The sequence below is a fragment of the Arachis hypogaea genome, chromosome 9, assembly GCF_003086295.3.
Source record: "Arachis hypogaea cultivar Tifrunner chromosome 9, arahy.Tifrunner.gnm2.J5K5, whole genome shotgun sequence".
In the NCBI taxonomy this organism is placed as follows: domain Eukaryota; kingdom Viridiplantae; phylum Streptophyta; class Magnoliopsida; order Fabales; family Fabaceae; genus Arachis; species Arachis hypogaea.
Genome location: NC_092044.1, coordinates 71,827,556 through 71,848,621, shown reverse-complemented (window position 1 = coordinate 71,848,621; position 21,066 = coordinate 71,827,556). Strand labels below are relative to the sequence as shown.

The window sequence follows — 21,066 nt, the reverse complement described above, 5'->3', positions numbered from 1 at the left end:
AGACCAAAGCTATGAGAGTGAAGCAGCAAGCCTTGGATGAGATTAATGGTACTTATAGAGAGCAATATAGGAGGATTCATGACTATGCTGCCGAGTTACTGAGATCAAATCCGGGTTCCACTGTTCAGATTCAAGTGGAGAGACCTCCTGAATTTCAATTGGAGACACCAATTCCTGGTAAGGACATCAGACCATGATTTGAGAGGATCTACATCTGCTTAGATGCTTGCAAACAGAGTTTCATGGTGTGCAGACCCATGATCGGCCTTGATGGATGCTTTATCAAGACTCCATATGGGGGTCAACTTCTAACAGCCATTGGATGGGACCCCAATGATCAGATTTTGCCAATTGCCTATGCTGTTGTTGAAGCAGAGACAAAAGACTCGTGGAGATGGTTTTTGCTGAATCCATGTGATGATTTGGGAGTTGATAAGATCAGATGGTGTACATTCATGAGCGACCAACAAAAGGTAACTCTCAATCTAAGTAGTACTCAACTAAACTTGTCTAATTAATTCTGTCTTTAATTCATGTTGTGCTGTTATTGACTGGTGCTGTTTTTAAATTCTGGTTCCAAGGGATTGATCCCTACCTTTGATGAGTTGCTGCCTGGCATAGACCACAGGTTTTGTGTCAGGCACTTATATAGCAATTTCAGAAAAAGATTCCAGGTGTTCAGCTAAAGATGATGATGCGGAAGGCTGCAAAGGCAACATATCACCAGGAGTGGGAGAAAAGGATGAAGGAGATTCAACTGATTGATCAAAGTGCATATAATCATCTCATGGAGATCCCTGCCAAGTATTGGAGCAAGTCCAGGTTTAATTATTTTCCTAGAGTTGATACACTTGTAAACAACATGTGTGAGTGTTTTAACTCCGTTATTGTAGAGGCTAGATAGAAACCCATTGTGTCTATGTTAGAAGATATTATGGTTTATATAATGAATAGGTGGGCTGACAACAGACAAAGTATAGTTACATATGCTGGAAAAATTTTGCCAAAAATAAACAAGAAAATTGAAAGAGAGTTTGATAAGGGTGGGGAGTGGTTGGCCATATATGCGGGTAGGGACAAGTATGAGGTGTCTAGCAGTCAGGGTAATAGAGACAAATTTGTTGTGGACTTAAACTTATATGAGTGCTCCTGTAGAAAGTTTCAGCTAACAGGTTACCCTTGTGAGCATGCCATGAGTTGCATTAGGAAAATGTGTTTGGATGTTAAGAGTTATGTGAACAAGTGCTATAGGAAAGAGACCTATGTGGACTGCTATCAACATGTAATCTACCCAGTGAATGAACCAAATCTCTGGGCTCAGATTGAGAATGATGATGTGCTACCACCAGTGTTTAGGAAACCAATAGGGCACCCAAAACTAAGCCAGAACAAGACTAGTGATGAGCCACGCAACAATGGACCACTGGCTAAATTATCCAGGACTGGACAACAACAAAAATGTTCCTATTGTTTGGCACTTGGTCACAACAAAAGAATCTTCCCTAGAAAACGTAAGGTGGAGGACTCAGCAAAAAAGGTAAAGTTGTTGTTGTCAATTTGAACACAATTCATTATATGTGATTGATGTTACTATCTGATGAACCCAATTTGTTGAACCCAATCCCCTGATGTCAATGTTTGTTGTCACTATTTATAGAATAATGCAGCTCCACAAGCCAAAAAAGGTGCTGGCACAACTAGGACTCTAAACCCCAGCAAAATCCCAGCCAAGACAACAACACAACCAGTAACAAAACTTCAGCCAAAGAGAAAGAGCAATACACAAGTTGGAGGGAGCCAAGAGTCACAAACATCCTCCAAGAGACCTAGATGCAGCAACAGTGCCAGTCAACCCCAGCCATCGACAGCAACAGTCACTAGCCCATCAAGGAGGACCCTGAAGTTCATGGCAAAAACACCACCTAGGGCCTGGAAAGCATTGGGATGAAGAACATAGTAGACTTTAGTGTTTACCTTCTGTTTTGTAATGAAAGTGGCAATGACCAAGAGCTACTGTCCCTGTGATACTTTAGACAGCCTACTTTAAGACTACTACTTTCATGTTGATCTCTTTTTTGTTGTTATCTTTTCATGGTTCTATTTAAGACTTGTTTGGATATTGCAATGGTTAATATAAGCTACTTTAAGACTTCTCTAGTATCTAATGATTTAAATGAATTTTCAGCAGCATAGTTATGTGAATTGGCAAATTAAGCCTTCTATTTATTGATAGATCAAACTGAAATAAACTTTTACAAAGCCAAATAATGAATGTCTAAATATAGGAATTCATAGCTTTTCATTTCACTCAAAAATTTGATAATGTTTACAGCAAATGTCTTTACACATACAACTTCCAAAAAGTTTTAACTAACACATCATTGTTATTAACCTAACTGTATGTCAATTTTTTCACTCCCCTAAATAATTCACATTCCCTCCAAACTAGGGACAACAGCAGCAAAGCAAACAAACATAACTGATAACCCCCTAAACCTTAATTAAGTCGATCATATAGCAGCAGCCCAGCCATTGTCCATCCAAGAATTCCAACAGCAAGTGCCAATGCAAGTTTCCTTTCAGCTTTCTGCAGTTCTTGTTTCAACGAACTTGCTTTGTTCTTCAGTCTTTCAATTTGTGGATCTTACCCTTCAGGCTCTGCCCAAGCAAAATAACCGCATCCTTCTCCTATCTGTTCTCAACCAAACCAAAACGAAGACATCAAATAGTTCAGATCTTCCAAACACTAACACCCAACGCAATTTGGAAACAAGAGACAGAAAAGATGAGACTCACCTGATAGTTGACACAACCCCAAAATCTTCTACCTGGGTTCTCCACTGTAGATGATGTCCGCAATGATGGTCTCTCTCCACAGAAGCACGTCTTCCTTCTCCCACGACTCTCGCTGCTGCTACGGGAACCTTGGGAAGACGACTGAGGAGCCATTCTCAGTAGACGAAGAACATCAATTTTGGGAATTAGGATTTACTTATTGGACCGGATTTCATTTCCTTTTTTCCTCCTTCTAACTGTTAACTGTAGCCACACTACCGAGTTTGTCACGTCGGATACGACGTTAAGAATGTAACACCCATTTAACGGCAGGACCTGATTGATGCAAATCAAAACTTTTTTGGATTTAAATATAACACTTTAAACGTTGGGAACTAAAATAGAATTCACCCTAAACGTAGGGGGCCAAAATAGTACTTTACCCTAAATTAAATTAGGATCTATCTAATTCACCTTGGGAATAGCTCTAAATTGAACCTTGTTAATAACATTACAAAGAATAATCCCACTTCTCAAACTAAGTCTAAACTCTTCGTCAGAGGGTTCAGTTGGTGTATCTTTGGACGCAACAACTCAAACCATTTTTCTAAGCCACCCTACTACTTCATATCTTTTAGATGCTGCATATCAATGATTTTCTATTTGAGAATTCAAAATAACTCATACAAAATCCAGATATGCAACCCTCATAGAGAGAAAGATGATAAATCAATACATTCATAGAGATAAAGATATGCACACCATGCATTTTACAATCAGGTAATGAACAATAACAGGTTAAGGAAAGCAGCAAATCATCATCTTAATTCTTAAGAGATGTACAAGAATACAACTAACAAAAAGTTTAGCAATCAAATATTTCTTTCTTCGAACAAAAATACACATCAAGAACATGAGAAAAACGTGCCTTCTAGAAAGAGCACGGGACATTACCGTAATATTTAGGCTTTAGCAGCAGCAGCAGCAGCAGCAGCAACAACAACAACAACAACAACAACAACAACAACAACAACAACAACAACAAACGACGCCTAGGTGTGGTCGACTACATGAATCAAACGATGCCATTGAACTCTGTCATGTATCATGTCTACGGAGAGACCGTTTACATGTAGATCTCGTTTGACCACCTCATAGATGGTCTTCTTAGGTCTTCCTCAGCCTTTTATCCCTTGTCCATCTTCCATTTCATCCACCTTTCTGACTGAGTATTCTGTCGGTCTTCTTCTCACATGTCCAAACCACCTGAGGCTCGATTCTACCATCTTTTTCACAATGGGTGCTACTCCAACTCTCTCCCTTATATCTTCGTTCTTTATTTTATCCAATCGCGTATGACCACTCATTCATCTCAACATCTTCATCTCTACCACACTTAGCTTATGTTTGTACTCCCCTTTGGTTGCCCAACACTCCGTACCATAAAGCATAGCCGATCTTATAGCAGTGCGATAGAATTTACCTTTAAGTTTTAAAGGTACTTTTTTGTCACATATAAAACCAGATGCAGTCCACCATTTTGACCAACCTGCTTGGATCCTATGATTTACATCCTGTTCAATCTCTCCATTATCCTGTATGATGCACCCAAAATACTTACAACTTTTAAATTTTCGTAGGATGTTTTCCCCAATCTTCACCTCTATATTAGGGTTTTTCCTTTTCAAACCGAACTTACATTTCATATATTCCGTCTTACTATGGCTTATGCGCAGACCATAAACTTATAGAGCCTCTCTCTATAAGTCCAAGTTCTTATTTAGGCCTTCCCTTGACTCTCCTATAAGAACGATATCATCAGCGAAAAGCATGTACCATGGCACAGGCTCTTGGATGTGCTCTATGAGTACTTCCAAGACTAATGTAAAAAGGTATGGACTTAAGGATGATTCTTGGTGTAATCCTATACTAATAGAAAATTCCTCTGTCACACCACCTTGAGTCTTCACACTAGTTGTGACTCCATCATACATGTCTTTAATTGCACGAATATATGCGATCCTTACCCTCTTTTTTCTAGAACTTTCCATAAGGCTTCCCTTGGCACTCTATTGTACGTTTTTTCCAAATCAATAAACACCATATGTAGATCCCTTTTATTACTACAATACCACTCCATCATCCTTCTTAACAGATATATTGCTTCGATGGTGGATCTGCCTGACATAAATACAAATTGATTCTATGTTACTTGTGTCTCTTTTCTCAACCTCCGTTCTATCACCCTGTCCCATAACTTCATAGAATGACTCATGAGCTTGATTCCTCTATAGTTTTCGCAACTTTGTATATCCGTGTTACTCTTATAGATAGATACCAAGGTGCTCTTTCTCCACTCATCAGGCATCTTCTTTGACCTTAAAATCTCATTAAAACGCTTGGTTAACCAATTGATGCCTTTTCCTACAAGGCCCTTCCAAACCTCAATCGGGATATTATCAGGTCCTACTGCCCTGCTATTTTTCATCTGCTTTAGAGCCTCGTTTACCTCGAAGTCTCGAATCCTTCGATACTAGTCAAAGTTTTGATCTTCTTCCCTTGTGCATAACCGACGAAAGCTCGGAAGAGTCTTATGTCCATTAAATAACTTGTAAGAGTAGCTTTTTCACCTTTCATTAATCTTCTCCTCTTGACCCAGCACCTCTCCATCCTTATCCTTTATACACTTCACCTGATCTAGATCTCTCGTTCTTCTTTCACGACTCTTTGCGATTTTATATATACCTTTTTCTCCTTCTTTCGTGCCCAAAAACTGGTAGAGACCCTCATATGCTCTTGTTCTTGCTTCACTTACAGTCACTTTTGTCTATTTCTTAGTCGCCTTATATTTTTTTCAATTATCTGCATTGTGGCATAAAGACCACTCTTTAAAGCACTCCCTTTTTATCTTTATCTTTTCTTGTACACTCGCATTCCACCACCAGGATTCCTTGTCTCTTGGTCCTTTCCCTTTAGATTCACCAAAACTTTCTTTTGTTGTTCTTCTAATAACTTCTGTCATCTCTCTCCACATCTCTTTCGCGCTTCCATTCCCATCCCACTTTGTCTCTTCTCATACCCGTCTTATGAAAGTTCTTTGTTCTTCACCTTTCATACGCCACCATCTCGTCCTTGGGTTCTTCATACGATGTCTTTTCCTTAACTTTTGCTCAACGCAAAAATCTATGACGAGTATTCTATGTTGTGTTGTTAAACTCTCTCCCGGAATAATTTTACAATTAATGCAAAATTTCCGGTCGACTCTCCTCAACAAGAATAAGTCAATTTGAGAGCTTGTCATGCCACTCTTATAGGTTATAAGATGTTTGTCTCTCTTCTTAAAGCATGTATTTGCGATGAGAAGGTCAAATGTTGAGGAAAAGTCCAAAATAGTTTTAATTTCGGCATTGATCACCCCGAAACCATGGCCTCCGTGAATACTTCCATACATAGTCACTTCTCTTCCAACATGACCATTTAAATTTTCTTCTAAGAAAATCTTATCTCCCGAAGGTATGTCTTGGACCAAACTTTCTAGATCCTCCCAAAACCTTATCTTGTGTTGTTCGTCCGAACCCACTTGCGGTGCATAGGCGCTAATCACATGAAAAGTACCTCCCTCCACCACAAGTTTGATAGAGATGATCCGATCTCCCACTATCTTGACATCCACTACGTCCTTCTTCCACTGCTTATCCACGATAATTCCAACCCCATTCCTATTCTTTACCTTTCATGTATACTAAAATTTGAATCCAAAAGTATCCAACTCCTTAGCTTTCACACCAACCCATTTTGTTTCTTGTAGGCACATAATATTAATCTTCCTCCTTGTCATGGTGTCCACCACCTCCATGAATTTTCTGTTAGAGTGCCTATGTTACATGTCCTAAATCTCAATCTTCTGTCACTCCGAACTTTACCTTTTACTTTGTGAACTAGCTTATTTACCCTTATCTATTTACGAAAATGCGAGAACCCTTACTCATTTAACACTACATCCGGGTACCGATGCAGTAGCTCTTGCTCATTTGACACTGTACTCGAATCATACAGTGCGTTGCTTCTGGACAATGACCTAACTTTAGCACAATAACGTCTTTGATTCATGTCATGAAGATTCGACTAAGTTTTTATGTTGGTTGTCGAAGACCTAACACAACTCTCCTCCTTTATTCGGATTTGAGACCGGCTATGTACTACAAGTGTAACATAGGCAGAGTTGCTTTAGCAATGCAACATGGTGAAGAAAGTCACTAGGTATTAACGGAGAACGATGAAAAACAAAAGAAAATTTAACGTACCACTATATCATTCATATGAATCTAAAATTACTTAAAATAGCAATTCTTACAAGAGCATAGAATACTGTATCGTTCATACGAATCCAAAATTACTTAAAATAGCAATTCTTACAAGAGCATAGAATACTGTATCGTTCATACGAATCCAAAATTACTTAAAATAGCAATTCTTACAAGAGCATAGAATATGACTTTCTTCGACTGTGTTATAAAATGCAAAATCAAGAAACTCATCATATGTTATAACCTTCATAGATAATTAAGTTCGATACTTTACTATTAACATTCAAACATATTTTCTTAATATAATGATGATTTATATATATATGCAAGGTTCAATAAACTTACATGATTAATGATAATGATAATGATAGAATAAAATGACTGAGAGACCCTAGATTGTACAAGTGCAGAAGTGCTTTAAATTTTATCTCAAGAATCTGATTCAATTTGGAGGAAGGACATGCGTGCATTTATGATATTGACGAGGAATCTCTAATCTCTAATATAGAACGCAAAAGCTTTTTTGGTGAGAAATTAACCATTAATAACCCTACTAATATAATGACACCAATCATATTTTGCATTATCAGGAAGACAATACTGATTAGACAATTGTTATTAAAAAGGCCTTTAGATTATAGGTACAGTAGAAAAAAAAATAAATAAAAAGAAAAAAAAATATCTATTCAAATATCATTTTTCTTTGTACTAATATATAATACTTGAAGTCTTGAAGGTAAAGTATTATTCTTTTAAATTTTGTGAAAGACTTGAGAACTGTGAGAGAATGTTATTTAATCAGTATAAATAAAATTTAAATAAACTACTTAAAAAGGGTACTAAATGAGTTAAATGTATCAATTATATAAATATCATTGAAAATAATCTTAAATTATAATTTTTCATGTGATTATCATCACTTAATTAAACGATCACTTATAAATTTTTGCTTTCGGAAATACTACGTTCTAGATGTTCAATCCTATCATGAAGAGAAAGAAATATATTACAAATTTCGTATTACTTGGACTAAATTTTAAAATTAAATTAGATTTACTGAATTTATTTAACATTTTTATTATTAAAGTTTTTTTTCTTTCTATTGTCAAGTTAATAGCATTTCTTTATATCACTTTCTTTGTCCTTGTTGAAAAGATAAGAGAGAATAATAGATAAAAAATTTGTATGTATCTAATTGTGTGTAATAATCTAATATATAAAAATATTTATAGATACTAAAAAAATTAAAATAATAAAAACATAATTCTATAATAAATATATAGCTAGATATGCTATTTTAGAAAATAGTTGCATGCATTTAGATAGATTACATGTAGATAAGTTGTATTTAGATAGTTTGCATTGAATAAATTGATTATCCCTTGTTTTTTTCTTGGTTTAGCATGAGGACATGTTATTGTTTAAGTGTGGGGAGATTGATAAGCTTCAATTTTATGGTTTATTTTGTATTGTATTTGGTGGATTTTATCAACTTTTCTCCCATTTATCCACTAAAATAGCATGGTTTTGTAATTCTCTCTAATTTGTGCTTAATGATTGAAAAAATGCTTTTAAGCTTTTAAAGTGCTAAATTTAATTCACTTTTCTTCCATTCGATGCTTTGATATGTTTGTTGAGTGATCTCAAGGTTTATAAGGCAAGGATAGAATGGAAGAAGTGAAGAAAAAGCATGCAAAGTGGAGAACTCATGAAGAAATGAGCATTTGGAGGATTCATGGTGACGCGTATGCACGATAAGGACATCTACCAGGCGACGCGTACATGTGACAAACGGCATGTGACCAACTTAAAGGCAGTACTCTATGGGTGATTTCTGAGCCATCCAAACCCAAATCCAACTCATTTCTGAAGCATTTAGAGGTTGAATTCAAGATGGATCAAGGGGAGGGCAATTAGGAGTAGAATATATAGTAACATGCTTTAGGTTATATTCTAGAGAGCTCTCTATTCTCTCTAGAATTAGGGTAGATTAGGTTAGATCTCTCTTAGGTTTAGATTTAATTGTTGCTTTGATTTAGTTTTCTTGCAATTTATTATTCTTGCATCTTGGTTCTTTTAGTTTTATTTGCTATTCCCTTTATTTTGCTGCCTTTATGTTCATGAACTCTGTTAATTTTAGTTTCATTTAACGTAATTTATGTTTTTATCTTTCTTATTGTTTAATTGAGTTGTTATTGTTGATTTCTTGCAATTGGTAGTTGTTAGATTTTATTATTGTTGCAATTTTAATATGCTTTTCTTTCATGCCTTCCAAGTGTTTGATAAAATGCTTGGTTGGATTTTAGTGTAGATTTTTGTGTTCTTGGCTTGGATTGGTAACTTGGGTAACCTTGAGTGACTAATGTCCAAGTGACTAAATTGTTTCCATTAACTCTAGCCTTTCACTAAATCAATTATTGAGGTGGCTAGGACTTATGGATTAGGATCCATTAAGCTCAGTTGACTTTCCTCGGATTTTAGGGATGACAAAGTGGGAGTGATCCTTGTAATTATCATGTTGTGGTTAGTAATAAGGATATTGAACCTTAACCATTAACCCTTGCCAAGACATTTTTAACGTTTGAGTTTCCGTTACTTTTTTGCAATTTACATTTCTTGTCCCTTATTTCAAAACCCCAAAATATACCTTATAACTAATAACATACACACTTTCCTGCAATTTCTTGAGAGATGACCCGAGTTTTAAATATTTCGATTTATTTTTATTGGGATTTGTACTTGTGACAAACAAATTAAACTTTGATTGAGGATTAATTGTTGGTTTAGAACTATACTTGCAACGGAATTATTTTGTGAAAATTCTTAACCGACATTTATTCCACATCAGCACCGCCAGAACTTGAGGAGTTTATGGCGCACCAGTCTTGTTACAAAAGAAGCATGTTGGTTCATTGAGACTATGCATTGATTATCGAGCACTTAACAAGATAACCATTAAGAACAAATACCCTATTCCTTTGATAGCCGATTTGTTTGATCAACTTGGTAGAGCCAAGTGGTTCTCAAAACTGGATTTGAGGTAAGGATATCACCAAGTGAGAATTGCTGATGGTGATGAGTCTAAGACCACGTGTGTCATGAGGTATGGATCGTATGAGTAGTTGGTGATGCCTTTTGGCTTGACCAATGCTCCTGCAACTTTCTGTACCTTGATGAATAAAATCTTTCGACCTTACCTTGATCAGTTTGTAGTTGTCTACTTGGATAATATTGTTGTCTATAGCAATACTTTAGAAGAACATGTAGAACACTTACGAACCGTGTTTAACATCTTGCGAGAGAATAACCTATATGTGAAGAAGGAAAAGTGTTCCTTTGCAAGGGACAACCACTTGGGACATATCATTAAAGATGAAACTCTCTGTATGGATCCAGGAAAGGTGAAGGCTATCAAAGAATGGGAGCTGCCAAATAAGGTATCTGAATTGAGGTCATTCCTTAGGTTGGCGAATTACTATCGGAGGTTTATCAAGGGATACTCCGCCAATACTGCACCATTAACTGATCTTCTCAAGAAGAATCACTCTTGAAAATGGTCAAAGGAGTATAAAAAAGTCTTTGATGAGTTGAAGGATGCAATCACATAAGGACCAGTACTAGCCCTACCTGACTACTCAAAGGTATTTGAAGTTCACACTGATGCTTCTGACTACACTATTGGAGGGGTTCTGATGCAAGAAGGACATCCGATTGCCTTTGAGAGTCGCAAGTTGAATGATATAAAGAGGCGATACATCGTCCAAGAGAAGGAGATGACCACGGTAGTGCATTGTCTGAGAACTTGGTGTCACTACTTGCTTGATTCACACTTCATCGTCAAGACAGACAATGTAGCTACAAGCTACTTCCAAACACAAAAGAAGTTAAGCCCCAAACAAGTTAGGTGGCAAGATTTCTTAACTGAGTTTGATTTCAAATTTGAATACAAGTCGGGCAAGACTAATGTGGTAGCAAATGCGCTGAGCCGCAAGGCTGAGTTGGCAGCTATTTCTATGATCGAAGGAGATATTGTGCATACCATCAAAGAAGGGTTGCATCATGATCTATTAGCCAAGAAATTGGTAAAGTTGGCTAGAGAAGGTAAGACCAAAATATTTTGGTTAGAAGATAACCTTCTCTACACCAAAGGAAGAAGACTATACGTCCCTAAATAGAAAAATCTAAGAAGAAAATTAGTGAGAGAATGCCACGACGCCAAGTGGGTTGGTCACCAAGGTCAGCGAAGGACCTTGACACTCATTGAATCTTCCTATTATTGGCCTCAAATGAGGCATGAAGTGGAGAATTATTTGAAGACTTGTCTTGTGTGCAAACAAGATAAGATTGAGAACAAAACACCAAGTGGGTTGTTGGGACCTTTGCCTTCATCAGAGCGACCATGAAAAAGTGTCTCTCTAGATTTAATCCCTGTCCCTACTGACTCCACTACAGAGGAAGCAGTGCGACTATTCTTCAAGAATGCGGTGAAGTACTGGGATTGTCTAAGAGCATCATTAGTGATCGAGAACCACGCTTCACAAGACGACTATGGACAGAGTTGTTCAAACTCCTTGGGTCGGAGCTTCATTTTTCAACAAGCTTCCATCCTCAAACCGATGGATAGAATGAGAATTTAATTAATTTTTAATAATTTTCTATTTTAAATTAAAAAAGAAAAAGGATTTGCAATAGTAGCAGTTACGTATACCACAACCCCCTTTCTCCGCATGTGATTTCAATTCTTCAGAGTCTTCTTGTCGCCCAGTCTCTTGCCTTCTTACCAGTCCGTTGCCGCCAGGAACACCAGCTGCCGCTGCCCTGCTCACTGTGGACGTCCGAGCACCCACTTCGCGCACAAAGAGTGATTCGCGCAGCCCCCAACGTGACGGTCGTGCAGCCCCCGGCAGCCGGCGTCCCTCGCGCAGCCCACCAACGCGCCGGCCGTGCAGGCCCCACCGCATGCCGCCACCTCCCGTTACGCCGTTCGTGGGCCGCCGTTCCTTCCACCGATTCGACTCCTCTTCCATATCTGGCCGCTGCGCGTCCGAGTCGAAGCTCACGGAGCAAATTTGCAACCTCACCTAGCCAAAGTTGTCATTGCGTGGTTGCTCTGTCGCCTGATCTCCTCCCCTATCTTCATGCGTCAACGTCAACTCTCTCCACCTCGCAAATGTGTTGGATATTTAATTCATTAAGTATGTAGATAGTTATTTTAATTCTTAATTAGATGATTATTTTGTTTGATTCAGTTTAAGTATATATAATTAATAAATACTAAATGGTCATTTTACTAAATAACTGGATAATTATTTTAATAATTACTTGAATGGTTGTTTGATGACGATCCCGCAACAATGATGGAGGAGGATTAATAGGCATGGGATGCAACAAGAGCTCGGTGTCGGTGGGGGAGGATTAATAGGCACGGGATGCAATAAGAACTCGGTGTCATCATGATACAAATAGAGGCCATTAGAAAGGAGAAACGAAAATTGGACCTGGGAACCTAATGGACTCAATGGAATCATCAGAGCCCAACAAAAGGGTCTGGAAGCCACCCTTATGACGAGAGACTACCACATGTGAAGAGATTGCGTAGCAGGGAAATAATTCTGTAGGCGGCACGAGAAGAAGTTTGTTACATTAGTTAGGATTGTGAGTTGATTAAACAGAGTAAGATGCGTAGAAATGAGGAATGCATGATGCACGCTCGGTAATTGAGAGGAGTCAATTCCCTACTCGAAAGGGAATCATTCTACTATCCATACATTGATTCATTCTTCATATTCATACACTTGCACGTTCTGCATAATATTACTCCTTACTATTGCTATCCTTTTGCCTGTGATCGTTATACTTTGTTGAGAGTTATTGTAGCAAGCTCTGCAGATCGCATATGGTCAAAATTTTGATCTAATCCGCACTAAACTCATCGGATCGGATCTAATATCCGCAGTTTTTATATTCGGACCGATCTAATCCACCTAAAAATTCAAAAATTAAGAAAAGTTCAAACAAAACCAACCAAAATTTAAGAAAATGATTCCAAAAATTCAAAAATTAAGAAAAGCATATATAATTCAAATAAAAGCATACCAAAATATAAGGAAAAGATCCCAAAAATTCAAAAATTAAGAAAAACATAAAAAAATTTAAATAGAAGTATAGAATCATACCAAAAATAAAAAAAATCAAACAAATTCTCTTCCTCCATACCAAGAAACAAAACCATAATTCAAACAATAGTATAGAAGATTGAAAACCCAAAATTTTCTAATAGTACCAAGAAAATTTAATCTAACCTAATAGTTTCTAAATTTAAAAGAAAAAATAACCATCCAGAACCTAAACAGAAGAATAAGCAGAATCAAAAGCTAAACGAAAAAGCAGCAACAGAAGCCAGCACACTGGAACAGAGACGATGAACATTGGAATAGAAGAAGCAGCCGAAACAGTTTCAGAATCTAGAACAGTGACAATAAACCTTGAGGAATACTGGAACAGAGACGATGAAGAGGAGATCGGTGAAACGGAGGAAGCGAGCGATAGGAAGCAAGGAGCGTGACCGAGGAAGAGACAAGAGCAATGAGAAAGAGGAGTGCAACTGAGGAACGTCAGTGGCGAGAAACCTCTGGTGTGGCGCTGCAGAGCATGAACGAGAATGATGGTGGTGTTGGGTGACGGCGAGACAGTGACTTGGAGGGGGAGTTAGATGAGATTGGGACTGAGGTAATTTGGGGGTGAGCGCCGAAACGAAGAAGGGGATTTAGGGTTTATTAGCTAGGTTATATTTAGCTATATATATTATTTATTTATTTATTGCGGATATGCGGATCTGATCCGCGGGTATTCATCTCAAATCCGCTATCCGATCCTTCAGGCTTCAGTATATGGATCGGATCGGATCCAATGGCTCTACGGAGGGATCTTATCTGTAATTTTTGGATCGAATCCGGATAAAATATTGCGGATCTACGAATCGAATCCGATCCATGTTCACCCTAGCTCTACCACATTATGTTGATAAAAAAATGCCTTGGCAATATGTTAAACCAATTGGTATACTATAAAAATGAGACTTCATAAGTTTAGGTCCTTAAAAACAGAACAAAAAACGGGGAGAATATTGTCCTGCTCTCCTGCTACTTACAATGTTAAAACAATTGGTAACATAAAGTGCAAACTAGGGCTCTTGTATGGTAACCAAGAATTGCCCGAATATAACTTACCACTATAACAAGAAAAATTGTTAGAAGATTTCTACAGGACCTTAGTATTCTTGTCAGCTTGCAACCTTTGCAACCTTTCTGTTCTCAATTTGGCCTGTTAATGGGCACTGCATCTCTGTCCAACTTACTGGAACCATACATGCCCCTAAATAAAAAAGAAAGTATAACAAGGCACACATGGATTTCATAAATCATAAGGCATTAAATCAATAAATATATACAGAAACAGGTAGTCACATACTCCATTCACATAAACTAAGAGAACCAGAAACAAATGAGGACAACCATGTAGCTGTAAACCCCATAAAATGAGCACAAACTCACCAGCAATGCTTTCTGCAGAAACAACACCAAGTTCATTCTTTGCAGTTGAAAGAAAGTATGCACGTGAATCCCCAAGCGAAAGCTGATTTGCAATTAAGTAGATATTCAATTAAGAACCAATTGATTCAAGGGAAATTTGGAATTTAAGATAATCAAACCTCTTACCACAAGAGCCTTAACAATGTCACCAGGATGAAAAGAGAGATGCATATCTACTTTATCAATTTCAGTTGCTCTAACATCTTGCTGCCTGTCAAAACAAGAATTATGAATACTTGACGTTTCATACACCGAGACACAAAACATGATTATCGGAGCTCATCAGTTCAAACATGAGATGCATGATAAAGAGATGGTTATAAACATAAAATGTTAATAAACCAAAAGGTGGAGCTGTGTAAGCATATGACATTTATTCCAACAACCATTCCTCCAACTCACTTATTCTTTTTCTTTCATGTAATTGCAAAAGTACCTCCAAAGTCAGACGACAAATTAGAAAATAGAGGAAAAAGAAGAACTGCAGTCCAGTATTCCTCTTTAGAATGGTAATTCAATAAACCAAAGGTTCTAGAAAACATAATAGAAAATTGTTTAAAATCAAACTCCATGTATGCATTTTTAATGTAAGATACATAAAAATTGGCAACTATTAGATCAGCTGAGTGCCAACTCCCAAACCCAAAAGAATAGCATGACTATCATCCACTTGTTTGTTTATTTATTTATTTTTCAAAAAAAAAAAGGACAGTATCATACTGATGAATGGGCAATCAATTAAGCATTACCTTGACCTTTACTTGATGTCAAGTAAAGAAGGTCACCTAAATCCAGGTTCCTCATCTTACAGCCAACCAAGCCAACAATACAAACAGTAACCAAATGGAGGTCTGAGTGCTAAGGCAGCCTATCTACATTACAGTGAAGACACGTACGTGCCATATATAGATAGAGAATAAAAGATAAGGAGTTTATGGGAAATGTTGCTTCAATGTAAGCTGCCTGACATTTCACAAAGTAAAATAAATTCCAAGGTAGCTATTTTCTCTTAACATTTCAGTTTGATGCACCGATAGCCACCCAATCAAAACTCTCTTTTGGATGAGCGTTTAAAATAGTGGTTTGAAAAGTAGTTATTTTGCTAATGTTGCAATTTGTGAATACTTCTAAAATTGTGATGCTATCGTTTTGGGAAACAAATTAGAATAGTTGCATGGGGTGTACCTTATGATGCCGGTAAATTTTTCCCGAACCGACTTTGGACCAACGCACATAATATCAGCCGATGCCGTCTTAGCCATCACTTCAGTGATCTATAATGCCCCAAATAAAGTGCCAAGTCAGTCATGATAAACACTTTAATAATTACTAAAAACAAAACTTAAAGGAATAGTTGCCAAAAAAAAATGGAAAAAAATCCTCTAAAGTGACAATGTTAAGAAAATGGTAAAGTGATGCTTTAATCACCTTTGAATTTGTAACATTTATTATCTGTGAGTCCCACTATCTTGATTCAATGGTGATTAATGGTATACTTTTTTTCTCTAAATTGAACAACTTTAGAAGAGCCAGATCCAAAAAAAAAATGGCCAATTTGATTTAAAACATAAAACATCCCTCTTTTGAATGACCATTTATACCATCAATGTAAAGTAGTTACTTTTGGCAATACATAATTAGATGCATGACTTCTTTACGCTAACTGTGCAGGAAAACTAGTTTCCTCACAATTATACCAAACATCCATAAAAACTATGTATCGAAATTAAATTCAAATATGAGTATTACCAAGTCAGGTGAAAGTCAACTAAATTTTCCCAATGCATATAAGCAGGTATATGGCATAATATATAATCAAATGGCAACATGAACTTTAAATATTAATAATGAAACTATACCAAAATATTAGAGAAGAATATTTTAGCTGTAGATTACCCGTGCAATGACAATAGAGCCAGGCTGGGGAACAGGTCCATGGGCCTTGTGACCCGTTACTTCAACTGTTGGTCGCTGAAAATTAACAAGAGTTTAATTAACCTTTGGAAAATTAACGAACAGAAGCAGTTAAATTGGGGAAAAGAAAAAACCCTAGACCTGGTCAGAGGAATCAGGGGGGGGAGATAAGGTGCGGCGGAAACCGGTGAGGGAGGCGTAAACGGTTTCGTTGTGAAGCGCAGCGTATGCGCCTCTCCCTGGTTTGATGTCAGAGACTCTTCCAAGAACTTCGCCCGGTGTCACCAACACCGCCTCTTGTTGCTTTTCATCTTCTTCCATTGCCATTACCATTGCCACTCTCAGTCGCTTTTAGTCTCAGCTGCTTGCCAATATTTCAAACCAGCCTGTCGCAGTTTAGAAAATTTACACACTGCGTTAATAAGTGGACCATTTTGGAAGGCCCGGCCCAGTTATGCTTATGGAATCTTTTTGGGCATAATTGTTTATCTAAATTCAGTATTTATTCACGAGTTAACTACCCATGTCAGTATTCGAAATATTCAGGCCCATCTTAAAGGATGGTTCAAGAAAACAACTCCTGATTTAAAAGTACGATAAAAATAAGGATTAATTATTCTATTGGTTTTATAATTTCGCAAAATTTTTAATTTGGTCCCTATAATTTTTTTCTTTTAATTAGATCTTTATACGTTATTTTTTTTCAATTAAATCCCTACCGTGACAAAAACATCTAAAATAACAGAATATTCTCTTAAAAAAATAAATATTCTCTCTTTTAGGATAACAAGACACTCTTATATTTTTTAAATTCTAAAAAAATCCTTCTCACTTCTACGTGTGTGTTTGGATTACAGTTTGCAAACCAGAGTTTGCATAAAATTGATTTTGTAAAATTGATTTTGATGATAAGTTAGTTTGGATTAACGTGATTTATGTTTGGTAATCTTTATATCAAAATTGATTATAGTAAAATAAATGTTGTTTGGATTATACTACTCAAAATCACTTTTAGATGAAAAATTACTAAAATAGACATCAATTTTATATACCTACAAAATTAGAATACTATAAAAAATAATATAAAAATATTTATCATATAAATAAAATAAATACAATAAAAAATAAAAATATAAAAGAGAGTAATATAAATTTTATAATATCACACAAAAAGAAAATATTCTATAATTTTTTTTAGTATCCTCAGTACTCTTTAATTTAGTATTATTTTAGACTATACATTTTTATTATTTATGACTCTATTGTTACTTATAATTAATTTTTTATTTATTTTGTCCTTTTTTTTTATAGGATCATAATTTATATTATTCAAAATTTTGATAATAAATGTAGTATATAATAATTACAATTACAATTACAAATTTTACAAATTCAGAATAAAAAATAGAAAATTAATACAAAACAAAAATAGAATACATCAAAGAATACAAAAAAAATTATACAGATAAGAAATAATAAAAATTCTATAAAACCAACAACATATATCATATGAACAAAAAAAACCATAAAACGTAAATAAAATTCATACGAATAAAATCAAATAAAAATAAAAAATTTCAATTTGTTAGTGATTGAAATAAATCTGAACGATTTTGATGAAAAAAATGGAACTAAAAAATTAGGAAGAAGTAGGAAGAACTACAAAAAATGACTATGAAGATAATAGTTACTAGTATCATTCTTATAGAAGAAAATGAAGGGTAGGGTTGGTAAAAAAGAAATATTTTAGCTTCTCCTAAACATGAAACGTGAAACGTAAAACGCAAAAGTAACAAATTTGAACTTCTCCTAAACGTGGGTTCAGAGGCAGAATCAATTCTGCTTTTACAAAGATAAAAATTGCCAAACATCAACGTGAAACTTTCAAGAAGCTCAAACGGGCTTCTCTCCCCCCAACCTGTTTGCCAAATACACCCTACACTTACATATCCTTAATTAGCCCTAACCTCTTCATCGAGTTCTCTCCCCGGATCTGCCGCACGGTGCCCTCTCGCCGCGCCTCCTCCTCTCGGCGTCCCTGTCGTGCCTCATCCCTTGTATTCCACTGACCACTCATCCTTTGTATTTCGCCGCGCCTCTGTCCCTTTCTCCCTCGCCGCGTCTCGCCTACGTGCCTCCGTGTCTCCGTGCTTCCATGCTTCCCTCGCCTCGCCGCGGTGCCTCTGTCCCTCCCTCACCGCGCCTCCGCTCCGTCCCTCGCGCTTGGTTTCGCTGCCTCGCGCCTACTCCTGTGGCTTCCATTTCAGACAGAGTCCAGGACTAGGATTGAATAGTGTGGCTAATGACAAAATTGTATCAATATGACTCTAAGATTGAATAAAATATCCAATAGATGATCATCAGGTAGACACTACTTCATCTAATAATATCTCTTCTCTTTAGTTTCTTGCATGTTCTAGGAAATGGGTATGTACTTCTTAGCATGTGTGCGTTATGACATAGATATTTTAAACTGAGGTTAGGGGTCTGGAAACTGTTTTGTGTTGAATCTATTACGAATAACTTTTTTGACAAAACTAAAGTTAGGTTGCTTGGATTGCTGGTGAAGATGTTTTTGGGTCATAAATCTTGGTATGAATAAAATTATAGAAGTGAAAAAAGGTGGCTTTTTCATTTGGTAAAACTACGCTTGACAAACTATCATGAAGCAGGGATTTATGCCTTTGCTATGTGGTTATTTTTCATTACCTAACTTTGTTAAAAAGAGAAAGAAATTGATGCAAAAATGATCATTTAATAGATTTTCTAAATATGATTTTGTTGCAGCAACCGGGTCTTCATTCATCTTAGAGGGGGAATTGACCCTAGTAATCAGAATTTTTTTTATCCTAAATTTTATAGAATCATTCTATTTGATCAGGTTAGGTTCAACCTTTTAGCCAAAGAATACTCCACCCTTTTGAACTGCAATTGACGACATTGAAAAGCTACGGGAATACTTGGGTAAGTTGCAAGAAGTGGTTATGGTAGAATTGTTCAAGACAACATTTTGAAAGTTCCTTATTTTGACTATAGTTGTTCATGCACTTTGGTTTTATCAACATGCAGAGGACTTTGGGGATTTAACACAAATGATCAAATTATTGTTTTAATTCCGCGTTTGTTGTTAATTAAGTTAGAAAAATGTGTGGACTGATTCTCTGCACTTCTTTAGGTGTTTCTAAGATTTCATGCGTTGAAAAAATTTTATCAATATAAATTTTGAGTATTTGGTATGATCTTTAATTTGTTGTGCCATTTTAAGTATCGATCACCATTACCAGCTGACTAAGTGAAGGCATCAAGTGATTTTGATTATGGAGGTAGGTTTATAAGAGATGGTAGAAAAATATGTCTGAATTTTTCCTTTAAAAACTGTTAGAAAGGATATGTGAATTAAATAGGTTGACAGAATGTTTATTCTATGAACATATTTGGTATGGTTGTTACATTTTCTTTCAGGTATTGGTTTTATTGCAGCTGATTATGAGGATGGAGGTTGGGATCGTAACATGAAAAATGCTAGGGGTGAAGGGGCAGAGTAAGAGGATGTGATTTTTATGGATACAACCAAGATGTCTCCTCATGGATGTGACACTTAATCCTTATTGAAAATTCTGTACAAGGACATTTTATTTTGACAAGCCTAACAAAAATAAAATTTTTAAAATATCTATATATTTATGATATTGTAACAATGATATAATGAACATAAAAAATAGAATTACTTTAAGCAATATAGTTTATGTTTGTAATTATTTTGTTTTCTATTAAGTGATATTAATACTAATTGTGTTCATATTATTATCAATCGATATTATGCAAGGAAAATTTTTTATCAAGGTTACATGTACAATGCATTTCAATTTGACATTATTAGATGTGAATATTAAAATTTTTTTTAACTTATTTATTGAAATGGAGTATATGATTCCGTGCAAATGTACGGGGATTCAACTAGTATAAATAAATAAAGGAATGATAGTGATAAAATAAATGGATTATAAGAATATTTTTCATGTCTTAGAATCATTGAATAGGGATTATAGGAATATTTTTCATTAAATATTTATAGTTTCAGTAAATTTTCAATTAAGTCCTTATATTTTTTTCTTTTCAATTAGGTCCTTAAGGGTATAAAAATAATTTTACAATTCACTGACATTTTTTTGACGTTTAACATTAATAGGGACTAAATTGAAAAAAAAATAACATATAGGGACCCAATTAAAAGGAAAAAAAATATAGGGACCTAATTGAAAATTTTGCAAAATTATAGGGACCAACAGAGTAATTAAACCTAAAAATAATTAATATGTATTATATTATTATTTTTTTATAAATAACAAAAAAATCTTTTGTATTTACCAAATAATTTATTCATTTAATCCGAAATTTTGTGACAATATTTAAATAAATATTTAAAAGATACAAAAAATAAATTCGCAACAAAATTTAATTTCTATATTTTTTATTTT

At 35.7% G+C, this 21,066-nt stretch overlaps 2 protein-coding genes and 1 long non-coding RNA gene across 4 annotated transcripts; 2 read left to right on the top strand and 1 right to left on the bottom strand.

The window, feature by feature from the left end:
* Window positions 1-257: 257 nt before the first annotated feature.
* On the top strand, window positions 258-1,948 carry LOC140175134 (uncharacterized). The gene is made up of 4 exons (XM_072202061.1): window positions 258-473; window positions 662-804; window positions 955-1,537; window positions 1,658-1,948. The coding sequence occupies exons 1-4, from the start codon at window positions 258-260 to the stop codon at window positions 1,946-1,948; spliced, it is 1,233 nt and encodes a 410-aa protein (XP_072058162.1).
* A 12,179-nt stretch (window positions 1,949-14,127) lies between these two features.
* LOC112711033 (uncharacterized) lies at window positions 14,128-17,147 on the bottom strand. Its single transcript, XM_025763565.2, has 6 exons — window positions 16,730-17,147; window positions 16,571-16,645; window positions 15,860-15,948; window positions 14,801-14,885; window positions 14,636-14,717; window positions 14,128-14,456 (listed from the first exon to the last, which is right to left on the bottom strand). Exons 1-6 carry the CDS (start codon window positions 16,919-16,921, stop codon window positions 14,365-14,367), a joined length of 615 nt encoding a protein of 204 aa, XP_025619350.1. The 5' UTR covers window positions 16,922-17,147; the 3' UTR covers window positions 14,128-14,364.
* A 1,356-nt stretch (window positions 17,148-18,503) lies between these two features.
* LOC112711032 (uncharacterized) lies at window positions 18,504-20,378 on the top strand. 2 transcript variants are annotated; one of them, XR_011865832.1, is made up of 3 exons: window positions 18,504-18,952; window positions 19,470-19,911; window positions 20,051-20,378. It is a non-coding gene; the product is annotated as an uncharacterized lncRNA (long non-coding RNA). The 2 variants fall into 2 exon arrangements; XR_011865831.1 differs by having other exon boundaries at window positions 18,550-18,952; window positions 19,470-19,552.
* Window positions 20,379-21,066: the final 688 nt, after the last annotated feature.